General features: G+C 47.7%; 7 protein-coding genes across 7 annotated transcripts; all 7 read left to right on the forward strand.

Moving 5' to 3' along the window:
* The first annotated feature begins 231 nt into the window (after positions 1–231).
* LOC116998676 (UDP-glucuronosyltransferase 1A1-like) lies at positions 232–1,284 on the forward strand. Its single transcript, XM_033064679.1, has one exon. It carries the CDS (start codon positions 418–420, stop codon positions 1,282–1,284), a length of 867 nt encoding a protein of 288 aa, XP_032920570.1. The 5' UTR covers positions 232–417.
* Positions 1,285–2,665: 1,381 nt separating this feature from the next.
* On the forward strand, positions 2,666–3,766 carry LOC116998677 (UDP-glucuronosyltransferase 1A1-like). Its single transcript, XM_033064680.1, has 2 exons — positions 2,666–3,526; positions 3,716–3,766. The coding sequence occupies exons 1-2, from the start codon at positions 2,666–2,668 to the stop codon at positions 3,764–3,766; spliced, it is 912 nt and encodes a 303-aa protein (XP_032920571.1).
* Positions 3,767–4,945: 1,179 nt separating this feature from the next.
* LOC116998678 (UDP-glucuronosyltransferase 1A1-like) lies at positions 4,946–5,821 on the forward strand. Its single transcript, XM_033064682.1, has one exon. It carries the CDS (start codon positions 4,946–4,948, stop codon positions 5,819–5,821), a length of 876 nt encoding a protein of 291 aa, XP_032920573.1.
* Positions 5,822–7,190: 1,369 nt separating this feature from the next.
* Positions 7,191–8,066, forward strand: LOC116998679 (UDP-glucuronosyltransferase 1A1-like). The gene has a single exon (XM_033064683.1). The coding sequence runs from the start codon at positions 7,191–7,193 to the stop codon at positions 8,064–8,066; it is 876 nt and encodes a 291-aa protein (XP_032920574.1).
* A 1,355-nt stretch (positions 8,067–9,421) lies between these two features.
* On the forward strand, positions 9,422–10,288 carry LOC116998680 (UDP-glucuronosyltransferase 1A1-like). Its single transcript, XM_033064684.1, has one exon. It carries the CDS (start codon positions 9,422–9,424, stop codon positions 10,286–10,288), a length of 867 nt encoding a protein of 288 aa, XP_032920575.1.
* Positions 10,289–11,791: 1,503 nt separating this feature from the next.
* On the forward strand, positions 11,792–12,911 carry LOC116998681 (UDP-glucuronosyltransferase 1A1-like). The gene is made up of 2 exons (XM_033064685.1): positions 11,792–12,643; positions 12,894–12,911. The coding sequence occupies exons 1-2, from the start codon at positions 11,792–11,794 to the stop codon at positions 12,909–12,911; spliced, it is 870 nt and encodes a 289-aa protein (XP_032920576.1).
* A 610-nt stretch (positions 12,912–13,521) lies between these two features.
* On the forward strand, positions 13,522–14,653 carry LOC116998682 (UDP-glucuronosyltransferase 1A1-like). The gene is made up of 2 exons (XM_033064686.1): positions 13,522–14,373; positions 14,600–14,653. The coding sequence occupies exons 1-2, from the start codon at positions 13,522–13,524 to the stop codon at positions 14,651–14,653; spliced, it is 906 nt and encodes a 301-aa protein (XP_032920577.1).
* Positions 14,654–14,906: the final 253 nt, after the last annotated feature.

Genomic DNA, 14,906 nt, shown 5'->3' on the forward strand with positions numbered 1-14,906 from the left:
GAGAGGGGACAGGCCTTGCCTGAAGGGAAGGAAAATCTCTGCTGGGCTGAATGGTGATGTGCATGTGACACATCCCCTATATGTGACACAACACCTGAACACGTAGAAGTCCAGCCAGAGAGAAGGAATCCAAAGTGCAGTTCTGGAGCAATTTCTGGCTTCTTAGGGCACCCTTTACTGTTCCTCTGATACAGAAAGGTGGAGTTACATGATGATTCTATGGACTTGGCAGGAATTCCATGCCCCCTATGCAACCTTTTATCACATCAGGGGTTATAGATTTACCACTCAGCGCAATAAATAAGGATCCAAAGTTGGGCTGTGGCACACACCACTTCAAAGTGTGGAAGGGACACCAGTGCTCCGGTGCTGCCGTGGATTTCCTTCCCTGGAGGCACTCACCTGATCCCTGCAGGAATGGCCCCAGGGCTCAGTCCTTCTCCAGCAGTTGTGGTCCTGCTCCTGACCCTCCTGGGCCTGGCTTGTGCTGGGAAGCTCCTGGTGGTGCCAATGGACGGGAGCCACTGGCTCAGCATGCGGGAGGTGGTGGACATGCTCCAGCAGAAGGGACATGAGGTGGTCGTGGTGGCACCTGAAGTGTCTTTGCACATCAAGCCATCAAAGAACTTTGTGATGAAAATGTACTCAGTCCCCTACACAGAGGAAGAGATGGAGAAAATTTTCAAGTCATTCTTTCAGGTTGCATTTGAAGAGGGATCTTTTTTTGAAAGATTTTTTAAAGTGTACAGAAGTATGAAAAGTTTGGCTGACTTGGAGTTCTCCAGCTGTGAACAGCTCTTGCAAAACAAGGAGCTCATCAGTTACCTTGAGGAGAGCAAGTTTGATGCTGTCTTTACAGACCCTTTCCTACCCTGTGGGGCAATCCTGGCAGAACATCTTTCACTTCCTTCTGTGTATTTCTTACGAGGAATCCCGTGTGGGTTAGATTTTGAAGCCACTCAGTGTCCCAAGCCGCCTTCATATGTCCCCAGGATACATACAGACAATACAGACCGCATGACCTTTCTCCAGCGAGTGAAGAATCTGCTCCATGACATCCCAGATATTTTCCTCTGTGATTTTGTCTTTGACCAATTCTCAAAACTCGCTTCTGAGTTCCTGCAGAGGGAGGTGACTGTGCTGGATCTCTTCCGGAAGAGCTCTGTTTGGCTCCAGAGGTTAGATTTTGTGCTTGACTATCCCAGACCCCTAATGCCAAACATCATTCCAATTGGAGGAGTAAATTGTGCTCACAAGGAGCTGCCTCAGGTAGGTCTGGTTTAAATCTGTGTTTTGATTGATTTCTGTGTTCAGGAGGGTGGATTTCTGTGTTTTGAAAGCAATCAAGATCCCATTTCTGGTGAGTGAGGGGAATCCTCATGAAATGAACTGTTTTTTGCACATTTTCCCCATACAATCGACATCCTGTGTAGTCATCTTTCCTTATGGATTTTAAATGGTGCTCAGTTGTAGCTAAACAGCAGTGTTTTCCAGTGAGGGTTTCTGGTGGAACATTGATTGCAGCAGCCAAGGGATTGTTGAAATTTGTGGAAACTATAAAAAATTGCTGGGTTCCATTACTAAACAGCTCCCACAGGTTTTCCCAGAAAAGCTTAACAACTCCTTTTTGATGGACATGCCCAGCCCTCATGCCTGAAGCAGGTCTGATTTGACACATCCTGCAAAGCTTGACTGGCACTGAGGCTTTGGGTTTGGGTGCAACCTTGGAGATGATGCCAAACTTCGGGTTGCCTGGGCTGCTGGCAAGAGCCCTGTGCAGTGTTCCTCCTGGAGAGCCTCCTCTGCTGCTCCAGGGGAGAGCATGGATAGTTGGGTGAGTTCTTTGGGTGCCCTGGCTTTCTCTTCAGTCTTACTCCTTAAGATTGTTGTGATGAGGGCTGGGAAGCCCAATAAGTGGGAATTCCACCCATCCCCAAGTGTGCAGGAGACAATGACACCTTACAGACATCCCCATGCACACTGGGAATGGCCACGTGAGCATTCACACAACTCCACCACTGCTGGACACCACTGGTGCTTTGTCAGTGACAAAAACAAAGGCAGAATTAAGTCCTGAATTGTTCTGTGGAAAGTCTCCCTCACAGAGCGCTCATGAAGGTCTCTTCATAAACTGGCATCATTCTTCCATCTCTTCTGTCTTCATATTCCATAAACCATCTTAAGGAGCTCTTCCAGAATGGCTGTGGGGGTCTCAGTCACCCAGACATGAGTTTTCCATGAGAGCAGGACAAGGGACAGCTTAACCTGGTCAGAAGAGAAGCCTCTTCTGGGCTGAATGGTGATGTGCATGTGTCACATCTCCTACATGTGACACATCTCCACATGTAAAGAAGTCCATCCAGAGGAAAGGAATCCAAAGTGCAGTCCCAGGAGTAACCCCTGCCTCCCTGTAGGGTACTCTGGACTGTTCTTCTGATAGAGAAAGGTGGAGGTATTTATCGGTTCTATGGACTTGGCAGGAATTCCATGCCCATTTTGCAGCTTTTTATCATATCAGGGATTACACATTTACCACCCAGCACATTAAATAAGTACCCAAAGTTGGGCTGTGGCACAGATGATCTGAAGGCGTGGAGCAGACACCAGTGCTCCGGTGCTGCTGTGGATTTCCTTCCCTGGAGACCTTACCCTGATCCCTGCAGGAATGGCCCCGGGGCTCAGTCCTTCCCCACCAGTTGTGGTTCTGCTCCTGGCCCTGCTGGGTCTGGCTACTGCTGGGAAGCTCCTGGTGGTGCAAGTGGATGGGAGCCCATGGCTCAGCGTTCAGGAAGTGCTGAACACACTGAGGCAGAAGGGACACGAGGTGGTTGTGCTGGCACCTGAAGTCTCCGTGCACATCAAGCCATCTGAGAACTATGAGATGAAAATATACTCAGTCCCCTTCACAAAGGAAGATCTCGAGAAAGATATGAAGGCGTATTTTCGTGTTTTATTTGAAGAAGGATCTTTTTTTGAAAGATTTTTTAAAGTATTTGAAAGTACGAAAAGACTCACTGATTTTTGGATCTCCAGCTGTGAACAGCTCTTGCAAAACAAAGAGCTCATCAGGTACCTTGAGGAGAACAAGTTTGATGCTGTCTTTACAGACGCTTTCCTACCCTGTGGGGCAATCTTGGCAGAGCATCTTTCAATTCCTACCATATTTTTCTATAGATTAACACCATGTGAGTTAGAATTTGAAGCCACTCAGTGTCCCAGTCCTCCTTCCTATGTGCCCAGGACATTTTCAGACAATGCAGACCACATGACCTTTCTCCAGCGAGTGATGAATCTGCTCTACGACATCCCTAATATTTTTCTCTGTGATTTTGCTAATAAACCCTACTCAAAACTGGCTTCCGAGTTCCTGCAGCGGGAGGTGACTGTGCAGGATCTCTTACGGAAGGGCTCTGTTTGGCTCTTCAGGTTAGATTTTGTGCTTGACTATCCAAGACCCGTGATGCCCAACATCATTCCAATTGGAGGACTGAACTGTTCTCCGAAGAAGCACAGAGAGCTGCCTGAGGTGGGTCTGGTTCAAATCCATGCCTTGATTGATTTCTGTGTTCAGGAGGGTGGATTTCTGTGTTGGGATAGGAATTGAGTTCCCATTTCTGGTGAGTGAGGGGAATCCTCATGAAAGGAACTGTTTTTCTCTCATTTCTTCCTGACTTTCCATTTCCTGTGAAGGGAGGTGTTCCTTCTGTCTTTTCAGGGGTTCTCTGTTGTAACGAAACACCAGGGTCCTCTAGTGAGCATGCACTAAGGATCTGTGATGGAATGTTGATTCTGCCAGCTAAAGGGATTGTGAGAATTAGTTGATAGTGGGACAAAGTTTTGGATTTGTATACTGATTGGTCCTCATGGGATCTCCCAGAAGACCTTAAAAACACTTTGCTGGCTCCAAAGCCCATCCCTGATGCCCGGAGTGGTGTGATTTGACACAACCAGTGCAGCTGGACTGGCACTGAGTGTTTGGGTGCAGCCTTGTGCATGCACCAATTGATCCAATGTGCCGTGTGCTTGGGTTCCTTGGGCTGCTGCCAAGAGCCCTGTGCAGTGTTCCTCCTGGAGAGCCTCCTCTGCTGCTCCAGGGGAGAGCATGGATAGTTGGGTGAGTTCTTTGAGTGCCCTGGCTTTCTCTTCAGTCTTACTCCTTAGGATTGTTGTGATGAGGGCTGGGAAGCCCAATAAGTGGGAATTCCACCCATCCCCAAATGTGCAGGAGGCAATGACACCTTACAGACATCCCCATGCACACTGGGATTGGCCACATGAGCATTCACACAACTCCACCACTGCTGGACACCACTGGTGCTTTGTCAGTGACAAAAACAAAGGCAGAATTAGGCCCTGAATTGTTCTGTGGAAAGTCTCCCTCACAGAGTGCTCATGAAGGTCTGTTCATAAACTGGCATCATTCTCCCATCTCTTCTGTCTTCATATTCCATAAACCATCTTAAGGAGCTCTTCCAGAATGGCTGTGGGGTCTCAGTCACCCAGACATGAGTTTTCCATGAGAACAGGACAAGGGACAGCTTAACCTGGGCAGAAGGAGAAGCCTCTTCTGGGCTGAATGGTGATGTGCATGTGTCACATCTCATACATGTGAGACATCTCCCACATGCACAGAAGTCCATCCAGAGGAAAGGAATCCAAAGTGCAGTCCCAGGAGTAACCCCTGCCTCCCTGTAGGGTACTCTGGACTGTTCTTCTGATAGAGAAAGTTAGTGACATTTGTCGGTTCTATGGACTTGGCAGGAATTCCATGCCTTTTTGCATCTTTTTATCATATCAGGGATTACACATTTACCACCCATTACATTAAGTAAGGACCCAAAGTTGGGCTGTGGCACAGATGATCTGAAGGCGTGGAGCAGACACCAGTGCTCCAGTGCTGCCGTGGGTTTCCTTCCCTGGAGACCTTACCCTGATCCCTGCAGGAATGGCCCCGGGGCTCAGTCCTTCCCCACCAGTTGTGGTTCTGCTCCTGGCCCTGCTGGGTCTGGCTACTGCTGGGAAACTCCTGGTGACGCACGTGGATGGGAGCCCCTGGTTCAGCGTTCAGGGAGTACTGAACAGACTGAGGCAGAAGGGACACGAGGTGGTTGTGCTGGCACCTGAAGTCTCCATGCACATCAAGCCATCTGAGAACTATGAGATGAAAATGTACTCAGTCCCCGTTAGAAATGAAGAACTCGACAAAGATATGAAGGCATTTTTTCGTGTTTTTTTTGAAGAAGGATCTTTTTTTGAAAGATTTTTTAAAGTGTACAGAAGTATGAAAAGGATCACTGATTATGGGGTCTCCAGCTGTGAACAGCTCTTGCAGAACAAAGAGCTCATCAGGTACCTTGAGGAGAGCAAGTTTGATGCTGTCTTTACAGACCCTTTCCTAACCTGTGGGGCAATCCTGGCAGAGCATCTTTCAGTTCCTGCCATATTTTTCTATAGATTTGTCCCGTGTGAGTTAGATTTTGAAGCCACTCAGTGTCCCAGTCCTCCTTCCTATGTGCCCAGGACATTTTCAGACAATGCAGACCACATGACCTTTCTCCAGCGAGTGAAGAATCTTCTCTATGACCTCCCAAATATTTTTCTCTGTGATCTTGATACTAAATCCTACTCAAAACTGGCTTCCGAGTTCCTGCAGCGGGATGTGACTGTGCAGGACCTCTTACGAAAGGGCTCTGTTTGGCTCTTCAGGTTAGATTTTGTGCTTGACTATCCAAGACCCGTGATGCCCAACATCATTCCAATTGGAGGACTAAACTGTGCCCAGAAGAAGCACAGAGAGCTGCCTGAGGTGGGTCTGGTTTAAATTCGTGCTTTGATTGATTACACTCTTCAGAAGGGTGAAATTCTGTTTTGTGATAGGAAGAAAGTTCCCATTTTGATTCCTAATATGATTCTATTTCTCTGATTTTTTCCACACTTTCAACATCTTGTGTAGTCATCTTTCCTTATGGCTTTGAAATGGTGCTCAGTTGTAGCTAAACAGCAGTGTTTTCTAGTGAGAGTTTGTGGTGGGACATTGATTGCAGCAGCCAAGGGATTGTTGAAATTTGTGAAAAGTATGAAAAATTGCTGGGTTCCATTACTAAACAGCTCCCACAGGTAGTCCCAGAAAAGCTTAACAACTCCTTTTTGATGGACATGCCCATCTCTCGTGCCTGGAGCGGGTCTGATTTGACACATCCAGCAAAGCTTGACTGGCACTGAGGCTTTGGGTTTGGGTGCAGCCTTGGAGATGATGCCAAACTTCGGGTTGCCTGGGCTGCTGGCAAGAGCCCTGTGCAGTGTTCCTCCTGGAGAGCCTCCTCTGCTGCTCCAGGAGAGAGCATGGATAGTTGGGTGAGTTCTTTGGGTGCCCTGGATTTCTCTTCGTCTTGTTCCTTAGGATTGTTATGATGAGGTCAGGGATCATAAAGCCCAATACGTGGGAATTCCACCCATCCCCAAGTGTGAGGAGACAATGACACCTTACAGACATCCCCATGCACAGTGGGATTGGCCACATGAGCATTCACACAACTCCACCACTGCTGGACACCACTGGTGCTTTGTCAGTGACAAAAACAAAGGCAGAGTTAGGCTCTGAATTGTTCTGTGGAAAGTCTCCCTCACAGAGTGCTCATGAAGGTCTGTTCATAAACTGGCATCATTCTTCCATCTCTTCTGTCTTCATATTCCATAAAACATCTTAAGGAGCTCTTCCAGAATGGCTGTGGGGTCTCAGTCACCCAGACATGAGTTTTCCATGAGAGCAGGACAAGGGACAGCCTAACCTGGGCAGAAGGAGAAGCCTCTACTGGGCTGAATGGTGATGTGCATGTGTCACATCTCCTACATGTGACACATCACCCATATGTACAGAAGTCCGTCCAGAGGAATGGTATCCAAAGTGCAGTCCCAGGAGTAACCCCTGCCTCCCTGTAGGGTATTCTGGACTGTTCTTCTGATAGAGAAAGTTAGTGACATTTGTCGGTTCTATGGACTTGGCAGGAATTCCATGCCCATTTTGCATCTTTTTATCATATCAGGGATTATACATTAACCACTCAGTACATGAAATAAGTACCCAAAGCTGGGCTGTGGCACAGATAATTTGAAGGTGTAGAGTGGACGCAAGTGATCCAGTCCTGCTGTGGATTTCATTCCCTGGAGGCACTCACCTGATCCCTGCAGGAATGGCCCCGGGGCTCAGTCCTTCCCCACCAGCTGTGTTTCTGCTCCTGTCCCTGCTGGGTCTGGCTACTGCTGGGAAGCTCCTGGTGATGAATGTGGATGGAAGCCCCTGGCTCAGCGTTCAGGAAGTGCTGAACAGAATGAGGCAGAAGGGACACGAGGTGGTTGTGCTGGCACCTGAAGTCTCCGTGCACATCAAGCCATCTGAGAACTATGAGATGAAAATGTACTCAGTCCCCTTCACAAAAGAAGATCTCGAGAAAGATATGAAGGCATTTTTTCGTGTTGCATTTGAAGAAGGATCTTCTTTTGTAAAATTTTTTAAAATGTACAGAAGTATGAAAACAGTCACTGATTTTTGGATCTCCAGCTGTGAACAGCTCTTGCAAAACAAAGAGCTCATCAGGTACCTTGAGGAGAGCAAGTTTGATGCTGTCTTTACAGACCCTTACATACCCTGTGGGGCAATCTTGGCAGAGCATCTTTCAATTCCTGCCATATTTTTCTATAGATTAGTCCCGTGTGAGTTAGATGTTGATGCCACTCAGTGTCCCAGTCCTCCTTCCTATGTGCCCAGGGAATTTTCAGACAATGCAGACCACATGACCTTTCTCCAGCGAGTGAAGAATCTCCTCTACGACGTCCCGGAGATGTTTGTCTGTGATCTTGATACTAAATCCTACTCAAAACTGGCTTCTGAGTTCCTGCAGCGGGAGGTGACTCTCCTGGATCTCTTACGAAAGGGCTCTGTTTGGCTCTTCAGGTTAGATTTTGTGCTTGACTATCCAAGACCCGTGATGCCCAACATCATTCCAATTGGAGGTCTGAACTGTGCCCAGAAGAAGCACAGGGAGCTACCTGAGGTGGGTCTGGTTTAATTCCATGCCTTGATTGATTTCTGTGTTCAGGAGGGTGAAATTCTGTGTTGTGATAGGACGAAAGTTCCCATTTTGATTCCTAATATGATTCTATTTCTCTGATTTTTTTCCACATCTTGTGTAGGCATCTTTCCTTCTGGCTTTTAAATTGTGCTCAGTTGTAGCTAAACAGCAGTGTTTTCTAGTAAAAGTTTGTGGTGGGACATTGACTGCGGCAGCCAAGGGATTGTTGAAATTTGTGGAAAGTATGAAAAATTGCTGGGTTCCATTACTAAACAGCTCCCACAAGTAGTCCCAGAAAAGCTTAACAACTCCTTTTTGATGGACATGTCCATCTCTCGTGCCAGAAGCAGGTCTGATTTGACACATCCAGCAAAGCTTGACTGGCACTGAGGCTTTGGGTTTGGGTGCAGCCTTGGAGATGATGCCAAACTTCGGGTTGCCTGGGCTGCTGGCAAGAGCCCTGTGCAGTGTTCCTCCTGGAGAGCCTCCTCTGCTGCTCCAGGGGAGAGCATGGATAGTTGGGTGAGTTCTTTGGGTGCCCTGGCTTTCTCTTCAGTCTTACTCCTTAGGATTGTTGTGATGAGGGCTGGGAAGCCTAATAAGTGGTAATTCCACCCATCCCCAAGTGTGGAGGAGTCAATGACACCTTACAGACATCCCCATGCACACTGGGAATGGCCACGTGAGCATTCACACAACTCCACCACTGCTGGACACCACTGGTGCTTTGTCAGTGACAAAAACAAAGGCAGAGTTAGGCTCTGAATTGTTCTGTGGAAAGTCTCCCTCACAGAGTGCTCATGAAGGTCTGTTCATAAACTGGCATCATTCTTCCATCTCTGCTCTCTTCATATTCTATAAAACATCTTAAAGAGATGTCCCATAAGAGCTGTGGGGGTCTCAGTCACCCAGACATGAGTTTTCCATGACAGCAGGGCATAGAACAGTCTAACCTGGGCAGAAGGAGAAGCCTCTTCTGTGCTGAATGGTGATGTGCATGTGTCACATCCCCTGCATGTGACACATCACCCACATTTGCAGAACTGCAGCCAGAGGAAAGGAATCCAAAGTGCAGTCCCAGTGCAAACCCTGCATCCCTGTAGGGTACTCTGGACTGTTCTTCTGATAGAGAAAGGTTGAGAAATTTGTCGGTTTTATGTACTTGGCTGGAATTCCATGCCTGTTATGCAGCCTTTCATCATATCAGGGATTACACATTTACCACCCAGCACATTAAATACGAAACCAACGCTGGGCTGTGGCACACATTATCTGAAAACGTGGAGCGGACACCAGCGGTCCGGTGCTGCCGTGAGTTTCCTTCCCTGGGCACTCATCTGATCCCTGCAGGAATGGTCCCGAGGCTCAGTTCTTCCCCACCAGCTGTGGTTCTGCTCCTGTCCCTGCTGGGTCTGGCTACTGCTGGGAAGCTCCTGGTGACGCACGTGGATGGGAGCCCCTGGCTCAGCGTTCAGGAAGTGCTGAACACACTGAGGCAGAAGGGACACGAGGTGGTTGTGCTGGCACCTGAAATCTCCGTGCACATCAAGCCATCTGAGAACTTCGTGACAAAAATATACTCAGTCCCCTACACAAAGGAAGAGTTCGAGAAAGATATGAAGGCATATTTTCATGTTCTATTTGAAGAGGGATCTTTTTTTGAAAGATTTTTTAAAGTATTTGAAAGTACGAAAAGGCTCACTAATTATGGCATCTCCAACTGTGAACAGCTCTTGCAAAACAAAGAGCTCATCAGGTACCTTGAAGAGAGCAAGTTTGATGCTGTCTTTACAGACCCTTTCCTAACCTGTGGGGCAATCTTGGCAGAGCATCTTTCAATTCCTGCCATATTTTTCTATAGATTAGTCCCGTGTGAGTTAGAATTTGAAGCCACTCAGTGTCCCAGTCCTGCTTCCTATGTGCCCAGGGCATTTTCAGACAATGCAGACCACATGACCTTTCTCCAGCGAGCGATGAATCTGCTCTACGACATCCCAAATATTTTTCTCTGTGATTTTGCTAATAAACCCTACTCAAAACTGGCTTCCGAGTTCCTGCAGCGGGAGGTGACTGTGCAGGACCTCTTACGGAAGGGCTCTGTTTGGCTCTACAGGTTAGATTTTGTGCTTGACTATCCAAGACCCGTGATGCCAAACATCATTCCAATTGGAGGAGTAAATTGCGCTCACAAGGAGCTGCCTGAGGTGGGTCTGGTTTAAATCCATGCCTTGATTGATTTCTGTGTTCAGGAGGGTGGATTTCTGTGTTGGGATGGGAATCAAGTTCCCATTTCTGGTGAGTGAGGAGAATCCTCATGAAAGGAACTGTTTTTCTCTCATTTCTTCCTGACTTTCCATTTCCTGTGAAGGGAGGTGTTCCTTCTGTCTTTTCAGAGGTTCTCTGTTGTAATGAAACACCAGGGTCCTCTAGTGAGCATGCACTAAGGATCTCTGATGGAACCTTGATTCTGCCAGCTAAAGAGATTGTGAGAATTAGTTGATAGTGGGACAAAGTTTTGGATTTGTATACTGATTGGTCCTCATGGGATCTCCCAGAAGACCTTAAAAACACTTTGCTGGCTCCAAAGCCCATCCCTGATGCCCGGAGTGGTCTGATTTGACACAACCAGTGCAGCTGGACTGGCACTGAGTGTTTGGGTGCAGCCTTGTGCATGCACCAACTGATCCAATGTGCCGTGTTCTTGGGTTCCTTGGGCTGCTGCCAAGAGCCCTGTGTAGTGTTCCTCCTGGAGAGCCTCCTCTGCTGCTCCAGTGGTGAGGCTGAATTGTTGGGTGAGGTGTTTTGCTGCTCTGGCATTCTCTTTGCTCATATTCCTTAGGATTTCTGTGGTGTGAGGTAGGATCACAAAGTCACTATGGCAGTTCTACCCATGCCCAAGTGTAGAGGTGGTTGTGACAGCTTGCAGACATCGCCATGCACACTGGGATTGGCCATGTGAGCATTCACACAACTCCACCACTGCTGGCCTCTCTTGGGGCCATTGTCAGTGACCAAAAGAAAGCCAAAATTAGGCCCTGAATTGTTCTGTGGAAAGTCCCTCTCAAAAGTGCTCCTAAATGTCTGGTCAAACCTCCCAGCTTACAAAGCCAACCCTTGCATGCCCTGATACAAGTCTGGGGCACTGGATGTGTTTCCTGCTTGATGTGGGTCACACGTCCTGCAGAAACCTGGCCTCATCCTTCCACCTTCTGTATCTTCTCAGCCTGGAAACTGTTGTAAAGAGCTGTTCAACAGCTTCCATGGAGTCTGGGTCATCTAGACTTGAGTTTTCCAAGAGAGAGGGAGAGGGGACGGTCCTTGCCTGAAGGAAAGGAGAATCTCTGCTGGGCTGAATGGTGATGTGCATGTGACACATCCCCTATATGTGACACAACACCTGAACACGTAGAAGTCCAGTCAGAGGGAAAGGAATCCAAAGTGCAGCCCCAGAAGCAACCCCTGGCTCCCTCTAAGGGCACTCTGGACTGTTCTGATTGATATAGGTGGCGTTATCTGTTGGTTCTGTGGACTTGGCAGGAATTCCATGAGTCTTATACAGCCTTTTATCACATCAGGGATTACACATTTACCACCCAGCACAATAAATAAGAATCCAAAGTTGGGCTGTGGCACACATCATTTGAAGGCGTGGAGTGGACGCCAGTGCTCCGGTGCTGCTGCGGGTTTCCTTCCCTGGAGTCATTCCTCTGATCCCTGCAGGAATGGCCCCAGGGCTCAGTGCTTCTCCAGCAGTTGTGGTCCTGCTCCTGTCCCTCCTGGGCCTGGCTACTGCTGGGAAGCTCCTGGTGGTGCCAGTGGACGGGAGCCACTGGCTCAGCATGCGGGAGGTGGTGGAAATGCTCCAGCAGAAGGGACATGAGGTGGTCGTGGTGGCACCTGAAGTGACTTGGTACATCAAGCCATCAAAGAACTTTGTGATGAAAAGGGTCTCGGGCCCCTACACACAGGAAGAGTTCGAGAATGATTTCAAGATGTTTGTAGATACTTTTTTTGAAGAAGCACCTTTTTATGAAAGATTTCTTAAAATGTATGAAATTATGAAACAATTCGGTAATAAGTCAGTTCTTTGGTGTGAACAGCTCCTGCAAAACAAAGACCTCATCAGGTACCTTGAGGAGAGCAAGTTTGATGCCCTTCTTACTGACCCTGTAGTACCCTGTGGGGCAATCCTGGCAGAGCATCTTTCACTTCCTTCTGTGTATTTCTTACGAGGAATACCATGCGGTTTAGATTTTGAAGCCACTCAATGTCCCTATCCTCCTTCCTATGTGCCCAGGGCATTTTCTCAACTTACAGACCGCATGACCTTTCTGCAGCGGGTGAAAAATCTACTCTTTGACACCCAAAACCTTTTTCTCTGTGATTTTGCCTTTGACCCATTCTCAAAACTGGCTTCTGAGTTCCTCCAGAGGGAGGTAACGGTGCAAGACCTCTTACGGAAGGCCTCTGTTTGGCTCCTGAGGTTGGAATTTGTGCTCGACTACCCAAGACCCTTGATGCCAAACATCATTCCAATTGGAGGAGTAAACTGTGCACATAAGGAGCTGCCTGAGGTGGGTGACATTATGATTTTAATTTGTGCTGGGATGGATTTCTGTGTTCAGGAATGTTGAAACTTCTGGTTTAGATGGGAATCTCATTCCCCTTTCCTGTGGTTGGAAGAATGATCATAAATTTTTCAATCCCTTTCCATTTTCTCTGCCTTTCCAAGGCAGCTGTGCTGTACATTCTCACCTATAAAGTGTGCTCTGCATTTGCTGTATCCATTTCACATATTCAGAGCCATTTTCTGTATCTTTGTAGAACTTAGATGTGTCTTAGTGAGTGATGAATAAGTCTGTGGGGCTGTCCAAGCCTTGCAGTCAGGTGTAATCCCTAAATAGCAAATTCTTGTAGTTGGGTCTGGTGTTTACTGAGATATATACCTCATGCTTCTGTCCTTGTTGCCTCACTACATCTTTCTTCACTGGTGAATTTTTCTGCTTCTTCACCAGGGTATTTTCAAAGCCAGAATCTGGAGGAACATGGCAGGTTGGGGGCACTGAGGTTGAGAAGCAGCCTTTCTGTTTGGAGGTAGATCTAGGAAAATTTTGGCTTGGTGATGGCTGTGTGAGGTGCAAGTTTCAGAGGTCTCAAGGGACTACAGTGGCCTGGCAGGTGGTGCTCAAAGGTGAAAGAGCTGCCAAAGGTTTTGTTATAAAACATGAGGCTTATCTGGTGCATTCCCCCATGTTCATCAGCAGTCTGAACTTTGCTGCTGATTATGCAGCCTTTTATCCCACCAGTGATTACAAATTAACCACACAGCAAATAAAGCAAGGATACGAGGTTTGGCTGGGCACATATTGCTTGAAAGCCGGGAGCAGGCGGCAGTGCTCTGGCGCTGCCGTGGGTTTCCTTCGCTGGAGGCACTCACCTGATCTCTGCAGGAATGGCCCCGGGACTCAGTGCTTCTCCACCAGTTGTGGTTCTGCTCCTGTCCTTCCTGGGTCTGGCTGCTGCTGGGAAACTCCTTGTGGTGCCAGTGGATGGGAGCCACTGGCTCAGCATGCGGGAATTGCTGGATATGCTCCAGCAGAAGGGACATGAGGTGGTCGTGGTGGCACCTGAAGTCTCCTTGCAGATCAAACCATCCAAGACCTTTGTGATGAAAATGTACCCAGTGCCTTTCACGAAGGAAGAGTTGGATGAAGTTTTCAAAGGGTCAATAATGGATTTATTTGAAGAAGGATCTTTTCTGGAAAGAGTTATTAGACAGTATCACCAGGCAAAGAAAACCTCTGCTCTGTTCCTGGCTACCTGTACCCACTTAATCCACAACAAGGAGCTCATCCAGTACCTTGAGGAGAGCAAGTTTGATGCCGTCCTCACAGACCCTGTCCTACCCTGTGGGGCAATCCTGGCAGAGTATCTTTCCCTGCCTTCTGTGTATTTCCTGCAGCAAGTTCCCTGTGGTTTGGAGTATCAGGCCACACAGTGCCCCAACCCCCCTTCCTATGTCCCCAGAGTATTTACAGACCTTACAGACCACATGACCTTTCTCCAGCGGGTGAAGAACCTGCTCTATGACATCCCAAATTTTTTCCTCTGCGATGTTGTCTTCCAACCTTATGCAGAACTGGCTTCGGAATTCCTCAAGCGGGAGGTGACTGTGCCAGATCTCCTGCGCCAGGCTTCCATTTGGCTCATGAAGCTGGACTTTGTCTTGCACTTCCCAAAACCTTTGATGCCCAACATGGTTTTGATTAGTGGAGTAAACTGTGCTTACAAGAAGCTAAATCAGGTTGGTCACACTCTGTTTTCTCTTGTTGTTCTTGCAGGCTTTGGAAATCTCTGGGAAGCTGAAACACAGCTTTTGTTAGAAAGGTGGATTTCAAACTGCTTGTGCTTTGCAGAGCAATGCTGATTCTGGTATCTGTGAAGGATTCTCAGAGTAGAAAGGCAGAAAAAGTGTTGTTTATGGAGTTAGCTCTGGGAGACTCCCCATTGGTCCTGTGCCACTCCTCCAGGCCACCTTTGGATTGGAGTGTGTTCCTCAGAGCCTCTTCCGTCAAGGCTGTTGATGTGATGCGTGACACACTTTGAATTGAGGACATGTTCATTTATTCTCTGGTCCAATCTGGTTGATCTCCTCTACAATTCTCTCTTTCTTTTTGACTTTAATGAAGGATTTTCAATGCTTTGAATTGTCATAGCCTCATCAAACATTACCATCTGGAAGGACATTTGAGGTCACTCTGAAAACCTCCTGTCAAAGCATGTTCTGTTAGGTCATGATGTTTCTTTCTCTGTCTTGTCCAGTTTTAAGCATCCCGA

The sequence above is a fragment of the Catharus ustulatus genome, chromosome 7, assembly GCF_009819885.2.
Source record: "Catharus ustulatus isolate bCatUst1 chromosome 7, bCatUst1.pri.v2, whole genome shotgun sequence".
NCBI classification, from domain to species: Eukaryota; Metazoa; Chordata; class Aves; order Passeriformes; family Turdidae; genus Catharus; species Catharus ustulatus.